Source organism: Mobula birostris, chromosome 4 (genome assembly GCF_030028105.1).
Source record: "Mobula birostris isolate sMobBir1 chromosome 4, sMobBir1.hap1, whole genome shotgun sequence".
In the NCBI taxonomy this organism is placed as follows: domain Eukaryota; kingdom Metazoa; phylum Chordata; class Chondrichthyes; order Myliobatiformes; family Myliobatidae; genus Mobula; species Mobula birostris.
Genome location: NC_092373.1, coordinates 174,228,347 through 174,250,171, shown reverse-complemented (window position 1 = coordinate 174,250,171; position 21,825 = coordinate 174,228,347). Strand labels below are relative to the sequence as shown.

The following is a 21,825-nucleotide window of genomic DNA, read 5'->3' as shown; positions in this document are numbered from 1 at the left end:
AAATCTCTTACTAGCTCTTCTTTCAGTTAGTCCTGACGAAGGGTCTCGGCCCAAAACATCGACTGTACCTCTTCTTATAGATGCTGCCTGGCCTGCTGCGTTCCACCAGCATTTTGTGTGTGTTGCAAGATTTTCTTTGTTATACTGTATTTCATTATACCTTACAATTAATAAATAAAATCAAAAGTATGTGATTTTTCCATTTCATTCTAAATATTCTTAGCACGCATATTACAAAAAAAATTTTAACTTGCTGTGCAGTTTTCAGGCCATGGAAAATTTCCTGCTCAGAGCAATAGTTGGTCTGCGCAGCTGTAAAAAAATATTGGGGGGAATGTTGCCCGTTTATATCCAATAGAAGACATCACCGTCCCCTGGTCCTTCTGCATACCAATGGCATCTTTTATCTCTTTTTCAGTTCTGAATAAAGGTCTCTAAGCTGAAATGTTAACTCCGTTTCTCTTCCCACAGATGCTGCATGACCTGCTGTGTATTTCTAGCATTTTAAGTTCTGAAATAGATTTTTGGATACTGAAGGAGTCAATGGTTATGGGGTTAGTTAGGAGACTGATAAAGAGGTAGACAATTGGCACTTCTCCTGCAGGAAGGAGGCTGACACCTCCCCCTTCTGCGTATGACAGGGTCCACTGACTTAGTGACTCCATAAATAGATGTATATTTGAAAGACTGAGGAATTGAGGGCTGTGAGTAACTGGCACGGAGTAGGAGTTGGGGCTAGCATAGATCAGTCAAAATAATGTTGAATGGAGGAGCAGGCTTGATGGGTTGAATGGCCCACTCCTGTTCCTATTTTCTTGTGTTCTTTAGTTTGTCTCCTGGATGAGTCCTTGGTTTGCTCTTCTGTGCTTTCCATTCACTCACCGTCCCGTGGTGTCTCCCCATGCAGCTGGAGGAGTCACCACAAGCCGCCATCCAGAGACCCATGCAGTTGCTCCAGCTGAAGCAACAATTCACTTCCATGAGTGAACGACATTCGGTGCTCACAGTGTGTCTCCTCCACACTCAGAGAAGCCAAAGACAAATCTGTTCTCCATCCGCTGAAGTGACCTGGAGTTGCCTCCCACTTTAATTTCAAGCCCACCCCTTTCCTCACAGCCCATCTATGTTCTCCTTCACTGCCATAGTGAGACCCAACATAAACCACAGCAGCAATATCTTATTTCCCAAATGGGCACTTTGCAACCTTCAGGAAAGAAACTCCAATGTCAGATCACCTACTCTCTCATTGTTTCTATTATCCTGCTTTTGTCCTTTCTCGCCTTTTTTTTTTAATTGCATCACTAATGCTCTTATCATCTGATCTGACTTTACTCACCTCTATGTGGTCCTTTGTCCCACACTTCACTCCTCCTTCCAGCTCTAATTTGGAAACTGTAACCCTTCCACAGTTCTGAGAAAGGGTTTCTCACCTAAAGCACTAACCGGTTTCACTTTCCTTAGATACTGTTTGACTGGCTGAGTTCATCCAGCGTTTCTGGTTTTGTTTCAGGCTTCAGTGTCTGCAGTTTTATTCATTTTCCGTTAGTAAAAATATCCCAGATTGTGTAGTCATTATCATACCACTGTTTGTGGAAGCCTGCTATGGACTTCTTACATGACAGCCATGCTAGACATTACCAAGTCCTTCACTGGTCATAAACCCTCCCTCAGGAGGTCTGCAGAATGTGCAAGGCCCTCCATAAACATAAGGGCCCTTAATTTTCACTGGTTCACTGAAACATCACACATTAGGTTAAAAAATAATTTATTTGCGTTAACAAATAAATACTGACAATGTATAATAATTGTTTTTCAGCTTACAAAGCAATTACAGATAAACACTTTACACAATCACAGGATGTTTACAGCACCAAAAGAGTCCAGTTGACCCATTGGGTCTATACTAGCTCTATGTATGAGCAATCCGGCCAATCCCACTCCCACACCTTTGTCCCACAGCCTTTCTCATTCCTCCACTCAAAAACTAGGCCAGCTGTCTTTTGATGCTACTTTTGAATCCCTCTCCACTACTGCCCAGCGTGTGTTCCAAACCCCTAACTCTTGCTACATAAAAAAAGTATTCCCTCTTGTCGTTTTTATTTTTCAGCCAATCACCTTCTTTCTATTCCCCCAGCTCTTGATTCTACACCAATGGGAACAGTCTCTCTCTGTCTGTGCCCTGAATGACTTTAAATACTATTGGTTCCATTCACAACCTCCTCTGTTTCTCCAGTCTATCCATAGTACTGAAGACGCTGATACCTGAATTATTTTGGTGAGCCTCTTCTGCACCCTCTCCAAAGCCTTCACATTTTCTCTAAGTATAGTACCTAACATTGGACATAATACTCTAAAAATGGCTGAATTCGTCTATACGTGCAGTCTCAACAAGGACCCAGTAAATGCATTAAGACATCTTCATTTCTGAATTACCATCTTCTTATAATAAAGGCCACCATCCATTAACTTCCTAATCACCTGGCTTCTGGTGGTTTGTGCATTAGGACACCCAGCTCCCTTTGGATGTCAACTTTCTGCAATCCCTTCCCATTTAAAGAACATTCCACTTCTGTGTTATATTCTACGCAGTGGATCATTTCACCATCTTCCACATTACACTCCACCCATCAGATTCTTCCCCACTCATTCAGTTTGTGTGTTTCCTCTTGAAGCTTCTCCATCCTCCTCCCTCCTCACAATCTCACCGAGTGTTGTAGCATCATCAAACTTGGAAATGTGATATTTGGTCCCCTCATCCAAATCATTAATCTAGGTCACAAAGAGATGTGTCCAGTAATATATTCTAACTGAGCATAGAATATTACAGTTAAACACATTTTTACTTATTAGCTTATAAAACTCTATAGTACTGAACTGAAAATGTTCTGTGCTATAACAAGTGTTCAGTACTGAGTTCCAAGATCCTCTTTAAGCATAATGCACAATAGCAGAGTTCACTTCAGTTCTGGGCACGTTGGTTTCACTAATGGATGAGCTGATTAGTATCAGACCGTGGGAGGAAGGACATCAGCCTGAGTCGCAGTACAGGTCAAACTCTTGCCATTCTCGAGCATGCGCTGTATGTCGTTTTAGATTTCTGGCATCTACGAGCAAGCAGAACTGCTGTTAGAATATTTACATTCCTACCTGACATGAGTAGAGACACCAGCTGGCCAATCCTGTACATGTCAGCTTTTGTCCATGTCCAGGAAACTGCCAAAAATGAGTTACCCATCTCACAAGTTGCCTAAAATCCAGTCATTGCCCCTCAATTTCAGATACATACCTAGTTCTTTTCCTCTAACTGCAACTGATCTCTGAAACTTTTCCCAGACCTCCCATCCCATGTCCCCTCCCCATAACCTTCTCTCCTGATCTATTGTGACCAACTGTAATGATTGTCCACCTCTCAACAGGAGGTAAGGAAAAGACAAAGGTTTACTCCATCCAAGAAAGATTATTAACACTTGCCTGCTGAGTTTTCCTGATAATAATTTCACTTATTGAACAAGTGAATATAACAAATATAGCAATGTAAATTTAAAAACATAAGAGATTCTGTAGATGCTGGAATTCTTGAGCAACACACACAAGATGGTGGAGAAACTCAGCAGGTCAGGCGGCATCTATGGAGAGGAACAAACGGTCGATGTTACAGGCCAAGATCCTTCATCTATGCTGAAGGGTTCTCGGCCCATTAGGGCGACTGTTTATTTCTCTCCATAGATGCTGCCTGACCTGCTGAGTTCCTCCTGAATGTTATAAATGTGAATTTATGTTGCCTTTCTCTTAGTGGAAGCAGTTCAACTTGCCTTACAATAGTATTTATTGGCCAAGCTGTGCAAGGCGGGATATTCAAGATTCCCAATTTTTTTTAGGAAGCATCTGATAGGGGGTTTGGGAAAGGGATCTCAGACATAAAGGTGCAGCCCTCAGTGATGGACTGCAGGGATCTCAGAGAGTTTGTAAATTGGGGCCTTGTCCATGATCTCAAGTGAACAATAAAGATTGTATTGTACTATTCCAAAGAAGAGGAGAGGGTTCTCCCTTGGGAACTGAGTCAGTGTTATCTAACCAGTATTGGTCTCATCAAAACCCAAAATACAGAAAATGTAGGGATCCTGAAATAATTTTTAAAAAAACATGAAATACTGGAAATCCTCTACAGCCCAAGCAGTGTCAAGGGAGAAACAAAACTGTTCTGATGAAAGATCGTTAACCATAAATATTAATTCTGTTTCTCCTTCAAAATGTCAAAATTAACATTTCTGGCTAGTGACCTTTCATTGGAATGGAAAGGGAGAATATGGATTAGAACCAAGTCAAATCGGTTGGGCTGATATAATCCTTAGATTTATACAGCTGCCTCATTAAAGGATTAATGAGGGGAAGACAGAAAGAGGTTATAAATCCAGGGAGATGTTAGAACTATGAAACATAGGTCAAAGGTGTTGCTGAGATCTGACTTCGGAGTGAGAATGCTGGAAACCATTCACAGATTCTGCCTGACCAGCATTTTTTGGCTCATTTCAGATTTCCAGCACCTGCAACGTTCAGATCTTCAATCCACCCTTTTCCTGTTGTGTGGATTGTAACAATGATCCAATCTTGTAATTGGGATCATAGTGTGAGGGTGCAATGTTTTCTTTGTCTGGCATTGGTGGTTATTGCTCAAGAAAGCATCTAATTGGCTGTGAAATCCTTTTAAGATGTTAAGAGATCATTCCAAGCTCCAGTTTATTGAGAACAGAACAGGCACTTCAGCCCACAATGTTTTGCTAAACTAATTAAATCTGGAATGAAAAACCTAACAAAACTAATCCCTTCTGCCTACGCAACATCCATATCCCTTCATTCTCTGCACATTCGCGCACCTATCTAAGAATCTATGGAATGAGAAGTCAGGTACAGGGTTCTGAGTTGGATGATCAGCCATGATCATACTGAATGGCGGTGCAGGCTTGAAGAGCCAAATGGCCTACTCCTGCACCTATTTTCTACGTTTCTATGTTAATCTCTCAAATGCCTCTGTTGTATTTTCCTCCACTGCCACACCAGGCATCCACTACTCTCTGTGTAAAAAACTTGGCCAACATATCCCTTTTGAATTTATTTCCCCCCCCCCACTCATTTAAATGCATGCCTTCTAGAATTGACCTTTCATCTTGGGAAAAGATAGCAGCTATCTACCGACGCCTCTATTAATCTTATAACCGTCTATCAGTTCTCCCATCAACCACTGATGCTCCAGAGAAAGCAACCCATACCTATAACTTCTTCTGCACCCTCTCCAAAGCTTATAATGAGAATGGAATACTCCGGATGCGGCCCAACCAAAAATTTATAGCTCCTTTATTCTGAGATTTGTTTCCAGTTCTGAACTTACCTGCTTCGGAAGCAATAAAAGAACAGCACAGCGAGCCCACTGAGCAGTAATCCAATCCCCATGCCAACTGCAATGTACAGATAACGTTCCGACTTTTCAACTCCTCGGGAAGTTAAGAGTGCATGTTGGCATCTTGTTCCCGTGTATCCTGGTTGACAGCTGGTGAGAAAATCCCATAAAAGATTACACTTACAATTTGAGAACTGAAGACTGTTTTCTGGAAATAGGTCTTACTGTTTTGCAGGTAATAGCTAATGCAAAAATTCAGGAACACCAACAACACACTCAGTAAGTAATTCCCCTCTTCTCTCCTCTGAAATTTTAACTAGAACTGAGAACATAGAACAGTACAGCTGAGGAACAGGCCTTTCGGTTCACCATATCTGTGTCGATCCTGATGATAATTCAAACTAATTCCATCCACCTGCACATGCAGTGGAGATTTATGGCTGGAGGAGGCACTGATCTGACTATTACAGCATTAAAACTGCTGGGGCACCTCAATATGTGAAGGTCTCATTATTGTGCCTCAGGTAAAATCTAAATGTTCACCTATAATCTCATGGGTGCTAATCTCAGTTTGGTCCCAAATTCAGCATTAACCTCTTGATTATCACACATCAATACATCAGCAGCCCTTCAAGATCTACCATTCCCAGGCGGCCTCTTCACACAAACATCTGCTCCACCCCCAATTCCTGCCACTAGTCAGACTGCATGTCAATCCTAACGCCTGCTAGAAGCCAACAGGCTCTTTTTCAATACTTCTGTCAGACAGAAATGTTTATCTTCATTCTGTGAATTATTTTAAACCCCTGGATATATTTTTGGTAAATTAATCTCCAATTCCTGAAGAGTCGGGCCATTTCAAGAGGGCTTATAGCCAAAAAGCAAAATGTAGATGCAAGCAGTGCTTGTAGAGAGAAGAGAAGGGTTGGCATTTTAGTTTGAATATCTTTCACTGAAATGGGAAAATGTTAGAAATAGAAGGACTGGGAATTATAAAAGAGAAGGGGGCAAAAGGGAAGGTCTTGTCCCTGGAGGCAGGTCCAGAAGGATCTGAATTATATTTGTGATCCATGGTGCTGGTTGAGAAGGCGTGCAGGAGGTATGAAAGGTGGGGATTGGGGAAAAAATATTTTTGAACTCTTTGTTAGGTTCAAAGAGCTGTAACTCAGGAGAGAAAATGTCTCAAGTTTGCTCTGAGTTTTTCTTGAAGAGTGTAGAAAGTCAAAGGATGAGAGATCAATGGGATGGAGAATCACATTGGTGGGAGACAGGATGGAGGTGCTTCACAAAATGGTCACCCAATCTTATTTGGTTTCTCCCCATCATGAGCACCAAAAAAAAATGATCAAATCTTCCAATTGACACTGAGTCCAAACATTTTAAAGGAAAATGACTTACATGCAGATGCGATGTCTGGTAACCTGGTCGTGATCTTCATGGTATTGGCAAATGCCATTCATACAATAACCTTGGTCACTTTGGTGACAATTTTTATTTAAATTCAGAGCCATGAAGTGACTGGAATTTCCTGTCAAATGAATTAAAATCAGGTTCAGACATCAGATGTACTTTTGCAGACACCATATCCACCAAACCTCAGCTTTAAGAGGGAGAACTCATGCTTTGGAGAAAATCTATTCCATCATACAGCACAGAAAAAGATTAGCTAGCCTATCAAGCATTAAATGAGTGTGCCTCTGATCTTCTTGCTTCTGGTAACAGTTTCTCCCTATTCTCTATCAGAACCTTTCTTAGTTTTGAACTTAATCTTCTCTGCACTGGTTCTATCCCAGAGATTTACATAAAGACTCGAATGCAATGCTGAATGGAGGCTACATTGTCTCAGGAGCTGCTTCCTAGATGACACTTTAAACTGAGGTCAGATCTGCCTTGTTATGAGAGTAAGCAATGTGATGGCATTATTTTGAAGAGAAGAGGTAATTTCTCTTCTGTACTTGACCAGTATCAAAGTTCAAAGTAAATTTATTATCGTAGTATTTATATATCACCATATACTGCCCTGAGATTCATCTTCTTGCAGGCACTCACAGTAGATCAAAAAAAAACAATTGAATCAATAAAAAAAAACTACACACAAAGATGGACAAAGAACCAATGTGCAAACGAAGCCAATCTGTGCAAATACAAAAAAATGACAATAAACAAGTAAGTATTGTTGAGAAAATGAGTTGTTGTGTCCTTGAAAGTGAGGAGCAGATCTTCTGACCATTCTTGTCACCACACTAAACAATGATGCAATTACGTAGAGTAGATGCAAAAAGATTCACAAGAACATTGCCAGAACGAGCGTGCTTGAGTTTTTCCTGGAGTGGAGGAAGCTTAGGGATGACCTTATAGACGTTTAAGTAGGTAAATTGGTATATTATTGTCACATGTACCAAGGTACAGTGAAAGACTTGTTTTGCAGATCAATTCATTACCACAGTGCATTAAGGTAGTGCAAGATAAAACAATAACAGAGAGTTACAGTTTACAAAGAAAGGGCATTGCAGTCAGGCACAAGGTCAAAACAAGGTAGATTGTGAGGTCAAGGGTCCACTTTATCATACTAGGGAACCATTCAATAGCCTTATAACAGCAGAATAGGTGTTGCCCTTGAGCTTGGTGGTATGTGCATTCTGGGTGATGGGTGGGTCTACGATTATGACGTTTGCTTTACCAAAGCAGTGAGAAGTGCAGACAGGGGTGATGGAGGGGAGGCTGGTTTCCGTGATGATTTCTGAGGCACATCCACATCCCGCTGCAGTTTCTTGCGATCACGGGGAAAGCAGTTGCCAAACCAAGCCATGCTGTAAAGGAAAAGGATCCTTTCTGTGGTGCATCACTAAAAGTTGGCGAGGATCAAAGGGAACCTGCCAAATGTTTTTAGCTTCCTGAGGAAGTAGGGTAAAATCAGTAAGTAGACAGAGCCCATCAGTTTTCCAGGTTAGGGGAGTCTAAAACTAGAGGACATAGATTTAAGTTGCGAGAGGAAAGTCTTAAAGGGAACTCAAGTGGCAACATTTTCACACAGAGGGTGGAACACTGTTGAGGCAGGTACAGGTGTGATGTTTAAAATACATTTGGACGACTACACAGATGGGAAAAGCTTAGAAGGATACAGGAGAAATATCTGCAAATGGGATTAGGTAGATAGGTTCTTTGTTCAACATAGACTCATTGGACCGCAGGGCCTGTATCCATGCTGCATTGCTCTGACTCCATGGCCTGTAAAATACACAGTCTTTGAAGTAAATGGACAAAAGTTCAGGGAACACATATAAAATGCTGGAGGAACTCAGTAGGCCAGGCAGTATCTATGGAAAAAAGTACAGTCAAAATTTCAGGCCAAGTCCTGCCGAAGAATCTCGGCACAAAATGTTGGCTGCACTTTTTCCCATAGATGCTGCCTGGCCTGCTGAGTTCCTCCAGCATTTTGTGTGCGTCGCTTGGGTTTCCAGCATCTGCAGGTTTTCTTTTGTTGGTGAAAAGATCAGGGAGCATTGACTCAGAGTTTCCCTTCACTCTGAATTTCTTCCTCCTTAGGGAACATAATGTGGTGGAGCAATGTCACCTCTGCCCAACTCATCCTGACAAAACTAGCTATAATTAAAGTTCAAGAGAATTCCTGAAGCATGAGGTGTGATACCACATTAACATGCAACACGCAACTGTAATCATGGTTCAGACCTAAGGCAAGTATTTCTGGTGCCTGTGAAGATGACTGACTAACTGGAAAGGTGCAATTTGAACGGAAGATCAGCTGGCTGAAGATTTCTGCACACTTGGACACTGTCCTATACTCTGCATCGTTCGGTTCCTTGGCCCTGCATCAGAAAATGTAACCCATCTCCAAATGCATTCAACTTCCCAGTTTGGCACTGAACTTGAAGTAACCAGTCAAGACAATTACTTCTCATCATCTCAAAACAACTACTCCCACTCGCTTACACAATGAGAGAATGACATGTTCCAGACAGACAATGATATACTGCCAGGGGCACTTAACTTCACCTTGAACTACGTATAGAGCAGAACTCCAGAGCTGTGGTGAGAGTAACTGCCCTTTAGTGTCACGGCGGCAATTGACCAACTGCAACATCAAGGATCGCCAGTAAGACTGAACTCAATGGGCATCACTGTAAGTTTTGATGTACATGTAATAAATAAATTAACCTGAATGAAGGGGAAAACCTTTCACTGTGGAGTCACGTTTCACACGAAGGGAAATATGTGTGGTTTGAGGCAATCATCCCAGCACCATGGCACTTCTGCTGGGGTTCCTCATTGCTTCATCAGTGACCTTCCCTCCACTGTAAGGTCAGAACCGACGTTCACATTATGGAGTAGCCGATGCCCATATGAGACAAAGTCTTGAAACCACCCAGGCAGGGGTGGAGCAGTGACTCGTAGCACCTGCAGAAGCCGTAGGTAGCAATTCTAGCCACCTCTGGACACCCTCTGGCACTACCATCTGCAAGAGCTCCACCATCAGCCTCCTGAGGGTCACCACTGAACCAGCCACACACATCCCCTGGCTTCAGGCCGTGGTATCGCGTGACTCGCATCCTCACACCCCAAAAGCCTTTCCACCGTCAGCAAAGCTTTACAGTCGCTCACTCTGGCTTCTTCAATTATGAAGTAACACAAACAAAATGCTGACGGAACTCAGCAGGCCAGGCAGAACCTATGGGAAAGAGTAAACAGTCGCCATTTCGAAGGGTCTCGGCCCGAAGCGTCAACTCTTAACCCTTTCCCATAGATGCTGCCTGTCTTGTTGAGCTCCTCCAGGATTTTGTGCATGTTACTTTGGATTTGCAGCCTCTGCAGATTTTCTCGTGTTAGTGGTTCTTCAACTACACCTCTCAGACATGGAATGTCTAGCCCCCAAGGAGGACTAGGATAGCAGACACAAGGGGAGTACCATCACCTGTGGGTTCCTCGCTGAGTCAGGGTTTACCCCAATTTGAAATACACCACTGTTGTTTCATATAGACTCCTCACCCAGAAATATTGTAAGACAGAGATTGCACCACCTTCTCAAGCAACTAGAGATGGCCAAGAAACACCGCCATTGCCAATGACAATTGTCTTGTACTTATTCATTCACAGATGTGGACATCACTGCCAATGTCAATTTTGATCCACCATCCCTAATTGCTGGTAAATTTAGATAATTAAAAGGTAACCGCACTTTGGGTCTGGGTAGGTGGAGTCGACTTCTTTCTCTAAAGGGCATTAGTGAACCAGGTGGGTTTGTACATCAGGTCGTTTCACTTTCATTGAATAGCTTGCATTTTCATTACCCTATTGCCTTGGCAGGATCCAAGCTCCCATCCCTGACCACAGAGCTCTGGTTACCAGAACAGTCATTTTGGCATGATACTACACCCATGAATTAATTCAGAATCGACCGCTAGATTAGAATAATTGAGCTTTGAAAGCAAGCGGGAGATGTGGAGGATGTGGCCGCAACTAGGACATCTTCAAAAGCAGTGTCTCAAGGAGGACCCTCGTTGAGGACACACACTACCCAGGATGTACCCTCTTTTCATCACTACCATCAGGGAGGAAGTACAGGAGCTGGAAAACCCTCACTCAACATTTTAGCCACAACCTCTTTCCCCCCGCCATCATATTTCAGAATGGTCCATGATCACCAGCTCGCTGGTCATCTTTTGTTGTATTTTTAAGTATTGTAACTTATAATAACTTTTTAAGAGTGGCACTGCACTGCTGTCAGTGATAATACGCCTGATTGGGATTCTGCTATTTCTTACGCCCTCCAGCATGACAACCCTTTGGGATATTTGTCCTCATTCACTTCTGGAGTGTTTCATCATCTCTGATGTCCATTTTGAGCACTCCAGGCTCCGGTGTACTGAAATCACATCCCCAACTCTACCTGCTTCTCAACCACTCAGTGCTGATCTACAACCGTCCCCAGTGCCTGGGCTTGCCCTAACACCTCCCTCGACAGTATGGGCAGCCTGTGGAAGTAGTAGATATAGGCACAATTAGAACGTTTAAAGGATTTTGGATATGTATATGGATAGGAAAGTTTCAGAGGGATATGGGCCAAACGCAGGTAAATGGGACCAGCTCAGGTGGGTATCTTGGTTGGTATGCATGAGTTAGGCCAAGGAGCCTCTTTCTGTGCTGCATAGCTCTATGGATCTATATACTCCTCTCAAAATTACACTTATTTTCAAATCTATAAATTTAAAAAGTTAATTTCTAAACTTAGTCTTGCTTTCTATCAGTGAAAATTTTTCAGTGCCATTGTACATACAGCCTGTTGAAGGTCACTGCTGAGGGTGTCAGGGGTCCCTTTATACTGGGACCACCAAGGACGGCCTTCTGAGGCACCTAATGCAGGTTCTCTGCAACCAGCTTCCACCCTGGCAGACAGCAACCAGCGTAAAAATGTCGGTATCAGCCACGTGCCCTCACCTCGGACTGCTGGAGCCATTGTTTCTGGGCCACTCAACTCGCGTCCTGATATGTTGGAAGTCGGGAGATTCTCGGAGGTGGGTGTCGGAGTCTGTTCACTCAGAGCCACAGCCAGAGCCAAAGCTGCAAAAGAAAATATAAAGATTATGTTTAGTGGCTTGAGGGAACAGGGGGTGTGTGTCATATCCATGAGCACACCAGGGCTGTGTTATATCGTGAGCACACCAGGACTGTGTTATATTGTGATCACACCAGGACTGTGTTATATTGCGATCACACCAGGACTGTGTTAGACCCATGATCACACCAGGGCTGTGTTATATCACGAGCACACCAGGACTGTGTTATATTGCGAGCACACCAGGATTGTGTTCTATCATGAGCACACCAGGATTGTGTTATATCATGAGCACACCAAGACTGTGTTATATTGCGATCACACCAGGACTGTGTTATATTGTGATCATACCAGGACTGTGTTATATCGCGAGCACACCAGGACTGTGTTATATTGCGATCACACTGGGACTGTGTTAGACCCATGATCACACCAGGACTGTGTTATATCCGCGAGCACACCAGGACTGTGTTATATCCGCGAGCACACCAGGACTGTGTTATATCGCGATCACACTGGGACTGTGTTAGACCCACATCAGTCTGTGTTATATCCACATCAGGAATATTTTAAGACCACACAGTGACTGTGCCCACATGAGCACTGAAACTGTGCAAATACTACAGAGACACCACACATTAAACCCACAGCAGCTCTAGTTTGGTGGGAGGGCTGCCTATTCCAAAACCTCCCTGACTTGGCTCTCCAGCTTTGCCTTAACCCTACCTGGCCTAGCTTGGTCTGTGTTGTTTAACTCTCAACCCTTGTCCCTTCACACCCTCACTCCTTGACTCAGCTTGACCCTTGACCCCATGCCCCCAACCCCACTAACACACCAATTCCTTGTCCAACAAACACTCTAAATTCTCATCCATGTGTTTAAATTCTTAACTGATCTCATTTCATTCTGATCTCCATTAAGTTCTCCAAAAGCATTACAAGAACTAGAGGCAAGAACTCCCATAGTGTGGCGCTCCCTCAGTACAGTGCTCCCCCCACAATACACCACTCCCTCATTACCGCCCCTCCCACAGTATGGCGCTCCCACAGTGTGACACACCCTCAGTACCACTCCTTCCACAGTGAAGCACTCCCTCACTACCGCCCCTCCCACAGTGCAGTGCTCCCACACTACCGCCCTTCCCACAGTGTGACGCTCCCTCAGTGCAGTGACACTGGTGCTGATCACCTTGTGCTGCAGATTGGCAGATGCCGTCAATCTGTTAGATACAAGGAAGGGATTAAATTCCTGCAATGTTCGAACGTAGACAGGTAGTGTTTTTGCCGGGACAACCTGCCCCTATTCCTGACCTCTGTTCTCTCTGCACTGTCTAAGAGTCATACAGCTGTGCAGCACTATAACCATATAACCATATAACAATTACAACATGGAAACAGGCCATCTCGGCCCTTCTAGTCCGTGCCAAACTCTTACCCTATCCTATTCCCACCAATCTGCACTCAGCCCATAACCCTCCATTCTTTTCCTGTCCATATATCTATCCAATTTAACTTTAAACGACAACATAGAACCTGCACTACAGCACAGAAACAGGCCATTCGGCCTGTCTACTACATACTGAACTGTTACTGAAACTTACCTATCTCGTTCCCTTTGGTAGATTCCTGCTGAATCTTTTCTCTGCACCAGATATTCACTGAGAGGTATTCTCCACTCCCTTAATCTCCTCCACCCAATTCATAGAGGACTACAGCACAGAAGCAGGTGCTTTGGCCTACGTAGTGTGTTGATTAAACTTACTTGCCTCGCTCCCTTTGTAAGGATCCTTCTGAACATTTTTTCCTCTGCACCAAGTAGCAGCTGCTCGCTGAGAGAGGCATCCTCAGCTCCCTCAATCTCCTCCACCCAACTCTGCCGACCCCTTCACTCTCCGCAGTCTGACCCCTATCGCTCATCACTGGAAACATTTGATCCACACGCATACTACCTGGACCCTTCCTGGACTTGAACCCTTTCATTAAAACTCCACTTAACTTTCTCTGAACCGAGGAGATTAGACCCAGCTTTACTCACCTCACTGAGTAACTGGAGCCTGGGTCGCAGAACCAACATTTATTTCCAAATATAATGAAAACAGAAAAGACTGGAAATACTCAGCAGTTCAGGCATAAAAATCATTAATCTGGTTCCCTTTCTGCCTTACCAGCCGAGTGTTTTCTGTACTTTCTGTTTTTATTTTGGATGTCCAACACCATTTTTTTTATTTTCAGTCAATAGTTTCGGGATCGTCTTTCTAGCAAGAGATAAACCACAGGAAGTACTCAGACTGACATCACAGTCGGTCTCCGAAATATAAACCATGGATCAGATGGGGCTCCACAGATGAAGAACACAGCTTACGTCTTTTGTGAAGTTCTGGCAGGCAGCTGGGAATCAGGTTGACAGACAGTGTAGTACAGTTACAGAGGAGTTTAAAAGTATTTGCAAAGGGTCTTACCACTTAATATGTAGACACTTGTCCTGGATTCCATTCTCAAGCACGACATGTGCATACACCCCCACTCGACCTGCACAATGCTGCTCGCCTTGTTGCTGTGAACGGACCAGCTGATCTACCTGTACTTAAACCTGTTCAAAGAAGTGAGTCACCGCTACGTCAGGGAGTTGGAGCTCAGCCCACATTCTGATGTTAAGGAGCTCCACAGCAGGTCCAGTCTTGGCAGCTCGTACTGAGCTCCAGCTACCCTGGGGCAGGATCTATCATGCAGGCGGCACAGAACAGACCTTCTGTGCCTTTCACTAGATCCAGGGAAACTCCCAAAGCAAGTCCATAGATGACCACAGGAAAGTGGTCTTAGCAAAGGTATGTTTGAATCATTTCCTACAGACAATCACCAGTGCTCCAGCTTGCGCCATCTCCTAATGCCTGGTGATCTATGATCAAAAACCAACTTCCTGCACTGACTTACCACACCAGTTTGTAACTCTCCAGAAGCATTAAACCCTGTTACCTTTAAGAGCCTCATCCAGCAACCTTTGGTATCACTCGTTAAATAAAAATTGAGACGCAGCAGCTTAGGATCCTGGCAGCAGAGTTCCGGATTAGCTCAAGTTTACAGAGAGAGAAATAGATCAGTCTGGGGGGACACAGGTACAAAGTAGGGTTATTAGAACAGCCCACAGAGCCACAGCCATAAACTTCTACAGTGCAGGGACGGGCACTTTGGTCCAATTCACCCATTCCTGCCTGAGCTAGTCCCACTTGCCTACATTTGGCCCATATTTTTCTAGGACTTTTCTATCCATGAACCTGTTTAAATGACACTTAAAGATTCTGATTGTATCTTCCTCTACCAGTTCCTATGGCAACTCACCACCCACAACCCTCTTTGTGAAGAACCTGCTGCTCTCACCTTCAATCTATGCTGTCCAGCTTTGGACTCCCCCACCCTGGGAAAAGAGTGTGACCGTTGACTGTAACACTGAAACAGTCACAGTTACCTGTAGTGACCCACAACAGTCCTTCACCTCCAAACCCTAAACAACCCAGTTCCTTGCTTTGTTTGAACATAAGAAGTAATGTTCTGTTTTTGGGCTTGTGGACTGATCTGTTAACTCAGCTCCACTTTCCTGAACTATGCACCTATCCCTTCACTTCAATAACATCCATAAATCTATTGATCTCTGCTTTAAATTAATTCATTTCTATTTGGGTAGAGAGTACCGAATATTCATCTCTCTGAGTGGAGAAATTTCTCCTCATCTTAGTCCTAAATGGCTGAACCCTTTTTCTGAAACTGCGACCCCTGATCCTAGATTCTTCGGCTAGGGAAACATTCATCCCACTTCCACCTGTTTTGAGCCCCCTGAGCATTTTGTTTTGTTCATGTGAGATCGCTCTACATTCTTCTGAACTCTGGAGAGTACAATAACTCTAAAGATACTCCTTAAACTTTCTTTGTATGACAAGCCTACCATTCCTGGAAACAATTTGGTGAACCTTTGCTTTACTCCTTCTGTGCTGAGTATATTGTTTCTTAGGTAGGGAGATAAACACTCCCCACAATGAGTCTGGTCTCACTTTCACTCTTTTCCCATTTCCCACTCTAGTTTACCCTCTCACCCCTTCTCTTCCCTTCACCTACCCATCTCTTCTCTTTAGTTTCGCTATGTCCGGTCAAGATGGCGCCAGCAAACAATGATTCCTCGGGTGACGTCTTCCAGGTAGTCAATAATTTCAATTTATCTACGTCTTCTACTTAATCTCTTTATCTCAGTTTTGTGTTTGGAACTTTTGGAGCCTGTGACTTACGGTCTGAAGTTCAATTGAGTGGGCCAGCACCCTGCTGTCCTCAAGGAAGCTGCAGGAGAGAAATGTGAGCACCAGCTGCTATGAGAGGAAGCTCAGAGACAAAGCAAGGGGCCAGGATCGACTGCATTTCTCACCAATTAAAGCATCGAGGAAGATTGAAACATCGAGGCAAATGTGAAGGAGAGAGAGAGGTTCTAGGAGCGGCTTGGGGTTTGCAGGTTTGAGTTGCTTGCCTTGGAGGGGCCGCTGGTTCAAGTCACTACCCTCAAAGGGTCCACTGGGTCCCAGTGGTCTTGGAGATGGTGTTGAGATTCTGAGATTTATGGATCGGACTGTAGTTCAAACTAACTGCAGTTCATATTAGCCTCTTTCAGTTCCATGTTCTTTCTGTGTTCTTGTCCATTCTTTCTTATTGCTGATTGGTGGGGCTGGGGGTTTGGCATTTGATGTTCTTGTTGTTTCTCCATGTGGTGGGTAATCTGTTGGATTTTTGTGTGCCCGATGGGTGGAGAGGGTTGTTGGGGTTTGCGAGTTACTGTTTCTTTTTCTCTTCATGCGGGGGGGGGTGGAATAATGTCCTTCTTTCAACTACTTCTATGACTTTCTGTATTTTATGGCTACCTGGAGAAGGCATCTTGCACCTATGCACCCTCTCATCTTCTTACTTCATACCCCCTCCTTCTCACCTATTACCTGCTAGCTTGTTCTCCTCTCCATCTCCCCACCTTCCTATTCTGGTTACTATCCCTTCCTCCACAGTCCTCATGGAGGGTCTCAGCTGGAATATTGACTGTCTAGTCCTCTCCATATCTGTGCTAAGACGAGGCCACCCTCAGGGTGGAGGAGAAACACCTTATATTCCGTCTGGGTACCCTCCGACCTCATGGCATGAAAATTGTTTTTTCTTTCCGGTGAACAGATTTCTCACCCCCTTCCTCCATCCCTCACTCTCAATGTTTACCTTCTCACCTGCCTATTACTTTCCCCTGGGTCCCCTCCTCCTTCCCCTTCTCCTATCGTCCACTTTCCCCTACTATCAGATTCTTTCTTCTCCAGCCTTTAACCTTTCCCACTCACTTGGCATCAGCTATCACCTTCCAGCTAGCCTCTTTCCCTTACCCCTACCTTTTTATTCTGGCATCTTCCCCCTTCCTTCTCAGTCCTGAAGAAGGGTCTCAGTCCAAAACATTAACTGTTTACTCTTCTCCCTCGATGGTGCCTGACATGCTGAGTTCCCCCGGCATTTTGTGTGTGTTGCTTTGGGTTTCCAGCATCTGTAGACTTTTTCATGTTATGATTGACCCATCCACAAGTGCTGACTGATTTGCTGAGTTCCTCCAGCATTTTGTGTACATAACAAATCACTTGTTCTATTAATGTTCATTGCATTTGCATGTTGTCTTTTAGGGACTGATGTACAAGCACTTCCCTTTGAACATCGACACTACCCAATTTCATATCATTTAACCAACACTCTGTTTTTCTGTATTGTGCTCCATGCTGGATGGCCTCACAGTTTCCCTTTACTATATTCCATCTGCTCTGTTCTCACCCACTCACACGATTTGTCCATATCCCCTTGATGTCTCTCCAAGTCATCTTCCGCACTCACAGTCCCAGCTAGTTTTGAACAATCAACAGATTTGGTAATTTGATATTTGGTCCCCTCAGACAAATCATTGATAAACAGTAGATTGGGAATATCTGGGGTCAACAGCACCGATCTCCACTACACATGACTGTCAACACAAGAAACATCTATTTTTTTCTATTGAACAACCAACTCTCAGTCCATATCAGTGCATGACCCCTAGCACCGAGTGTTCTAATCTCCTTGACCAACTTCCTGTGCATAGCTTCAAGAATTACCTTTGGAAAGTAAAAATAAATGATCTTCACTTTATTATTCCTTGACCTTGAAGAAGTCCGGTAGATCAGTCAAACATGATCCTCCTGACACAAATCCATGTTCAATCCTATTATTTTTTTTCAGGACACTCTGCTATTACATTACCCATTCCAGCATGTTTCCTACTATTTATGTTAAAATAACAGTTTCTGTTTTCTGTCTCCCTCTTTTCTTATAATAAATTCATGTTTGCTGCCCTACAATCCACAGGATCAATGCTAGAACCTATAGAAACTTTGTACTATGCTCTCTTCTTATTTCTACCATCAGAGAAGACATATAAGAGCCTGAACACACACTAAACGTTTTAGAAACAGCTTCTTCCCCTCCGTCAACAGATTGCTGAACGGACAATGAACCGATGAACATTACCTCACTTCTTGCTCTCTGTTTGCACTACTTAAATTTTATATATACACAATATAGATTACATTAAGATATAAATGTTTTGTATTACACCGCACTACTGCAGCAAATTAACAAACTTCATGCCATACAGTGCTCCCGTGCCCCCCGGAAGTTGTCATGTTTTATTGTTTTACAACATTGAATCATAGTGGATTTAATTTGGCTCTTTGGACACTGATCAACAGAAAAGACTCTTTTGTGTCAAAGTGAAAATAAATTTTTGCAAATTGGTCTAAATTTATTATAATTATTAAACACAAAATAATTGATTGCATAATAACACACCCCCTACAAGTCAGTATTTAGCAGATGCACCTTTGGCAACAATTACAGTCTTGAGTCTGTGTGGATAGGTCTCCATCAGCTTTGCACATCTGGACACTGCAATTTTTCCCCCATTCTTTACAAAACTGCTCAAGTTCAATCAGATTGCATGAGGATCGTGAGTGAACAGCCCTTTTCAAGTCCAGCCACAAATTCTTAATTGGATTGAAGTCTGGACTCTGCCTTGGCCACTGCAGGACATTAACGTTGTTGTTTTTAAGCCATTCCTGTGTAGTTTTGGCTTTATGCTTGGGGTCATTGCCTTGCTAGAAAGCAGATTTTCTCCCAAGTTGCAGTTCTCTTGCAGACTCATCAGATTTTCCTCCAGGATCACCCTGTATTTTGCCGCATTCATTTTACTCTCTACCTTCACAAGCCTTCCAGGGCCTGCTGCAGTGAAGCATCCCCACAGCATGATGCAGCCGCCACCATGCTTCCCAGTAGAGATGGTGTGTTTTTGCTTTCATCAGACCATAGAACCTACTTCCACTAAACTTTAGTTTCCCACATGCCTTCTGGTAAACTCTAGCCAAGATTTCACGTGTTTTTTTCCCCCAACAGTAGCTTTCTCTTTGCCACTCTCCCATAAAGCTGTGACTGGTGAAGCACCCAGGCAGCAGTTGTTGTATGTGCAGTCTCTCCCATCTCAGCCACCGAGGCTTGAAACTACTCCAGAGTTGTCATAGATCTCTTGGTGGCCTCCCTCACTAGTCCCCTTCTTGCAGGGTCACTCAGTTTTTGAGGATGGTCTGCTCTGGACAGATTTACAGCTGAGCCATATTCTTTCCATTTTTTGATGATTGACTTAACTGTACTCCAAAGGGATAGTCACTGACTTGGAAATTTTCTTGTATCCATCTTCCAAATTATGCTTTTCAATTAACTTTTCACAAAGTTGCCTAGAGTGTTCTTTTGTCTTCGTGGTATAGTTTTTGCCAGGATTCTGACTCACCAGCAGTTGGATCTTCCAGCTACAGGTGTATTTTACTACAATCAATTGAAACACCTTGACTGCACACAGGTGATCTCCGTTTAACTAATTATGTGACTTCTAAAACCAATTGGCTGCACCAGTGATGATTTGGTGTGTCATATTAAAGGGGGTGAATACTTAATCAGCCAATTATTTTGTATTTTATATTTGTAATTAATTTAGATCAGTTTGTAGAGATCTGTTTTCACTTTGACCTGAAAGAGTCTTTTACTATTGATCAGTGTCAAAAAAGCCAAATTAAATGCACTGTGATTCAAAGTTGTAAAACAATAAAACATGAAAACTTCCAAGGGGGGTGAATACTTTTTATAGGCACTGTTTGCTGGTGTTATGTGATTCTGATATGGAGGGGAAGCTGTTAACCAGAGCCCACACTCTCATCATCGTCACCTCTCTCAAAATTCTTGGCTGTGATCCTTGGAGTTTAATAGGTTTTGGGCCAACAAATTTCTCCAGTACAATTTTTTTTCATTAAAGTTTAATTCTTCCAATTTCTCTTTCTAGACATTTTATCCTGGTAGGTCTTGTATGTTACTTCTATGAAGACAGACAGACACAAAGTAATTGTTTCAATCCTCTGCCATTAGAAACTGTCCACTCTCTATCAGGAGCCCACAATTGCCCTGACCAACCTTTTCCCTTTTACACCCCAACCTTTCTCTCCGGTCCACTCATATGTACTCTCTCAAAGATCTAAGTTCAAAGTAAACATTATCAAAATACATATATGTCACCATATACAACCTGAGACTCATTTTCTTGTGGGCATACTCAGTAACTCCAATAACCACAACAGAATCAATGGAAAACTGCACCAGCTGGGTGGACAACCAGTGTGCAAAAGTCAACAAACTGTGCAAGTACAAAGGAAAAAGAAATAACAACAATTATTATTATTAATAAGTAAATAATATTGAGAACAAGAAATGAAGAGTCCCTGAAAGAGTTCATTAGTTGTGGGAACAGTTCAGTGATGGGGCAAGTGAAGTTGGGTGAAGTTATCCCCTCTGGTTCAGGAGCCTGATGATTGAGGGGTAGTAACTTCCTGAACCTGGTGGTGTGAGCCCTGTACCTTTTTCAGCGAGAAGAGAGCATGAGCTGGGTGGTGGGGTTTGCAGATAGTCGATGCTGTTTTCCTGCGACAACGCTCTGTGTAGATGTGCTCAATGGTGGGGAGGGCTTTACCCGTGATGGACTGGGCCGTATCCACGACTTTTTTTAGGATCTTGCACTTCCTTATCAATTGGTCCTCCGTTGCCACATTCCAATACATCTCAACCTTCAGACCTACTACTATCTCTGTCCGTTTGATAAGTGTCTTCCTTGAGTTTAATACTTCCTTTGATTTCTCTTCTCAGTCACGGATCACTACACTTTCACTTTTCCTGCCTCAGTAATGGAATTTATTCATTATTCCCTTAAATGGTAACTCTTAGCTCCCCACCCTCATGTTTAATCTGTTCTGCCGCTTGTCCTCTCACACGTTCATGCATTTCTTTGCTTGGATCACAGTACACACTGAACTATATCGCTTTAAACTCAATTCCATCATGTTATAGTCAGTTTTCTCAAAAGCCCCTTGACAACAAGATTATCAGTCAACGTTGTCCACTTGCACCACAGTACCTTTGTAAGTGCAACATTGTGACTCTAAATTCTGTTTTCTTGTAACTACCTCAATGTACTTACATATGGAATGATCTCTCTGAAGGATTGTATCTTGGTACATATGATAATCACAATAGAAATAACATTGAACGGAAGAAGAGAAAAACAGCATTTTGCCCAGTTGGATCCTTGTCATGTTGACCTAGAAAACCATCTATCTCACCCACTTTCATCAATTCATCTTCCATCTTATTCCAGAAATGTTGATTGGTCCAGACTATATGCAAATTCAGGTTTCTACATTTATCCCTGCCACATGCACATCTAATTTCCTGATTTAAT

The 21,825-nt window shown here is 43.1% G+C and overlaps 1 protein-coding gene across 1 annotated transcript; it reads right to left on the bottom strand.

The window, feature by feature from the left end:
• Positions 1 to 1,793: 1,793 nt before the first annotated feature.
• Positions 1,794 to 14,517, bottom strand: LOC140196073 (epigen-like). The gene is made up of 5 exons (XM_072254782.1): positions 14,426 to 14,517; positions 11,849 to 11,971; positions 6,794 to 6,923; positions 5,387 to 5,545; positions 1,794 to 3,104 (listed from the first exon to the last, which is right to left on the bottom strand). Exons 1-5 carry the CDS (start codon positions 14,478 to 14,480, stop codon positions 3,050 to 3,052), a joined length of 522 nt encoding a protein of 173 aa, XP_072110883.1. The 5' UTR covers positions 14,481 to 14,517; the 3' UTR covers positions 1,794 to 3,049.
• Positions 14,518 to 21,825: the final 7,308 nt, after the last annotated feature.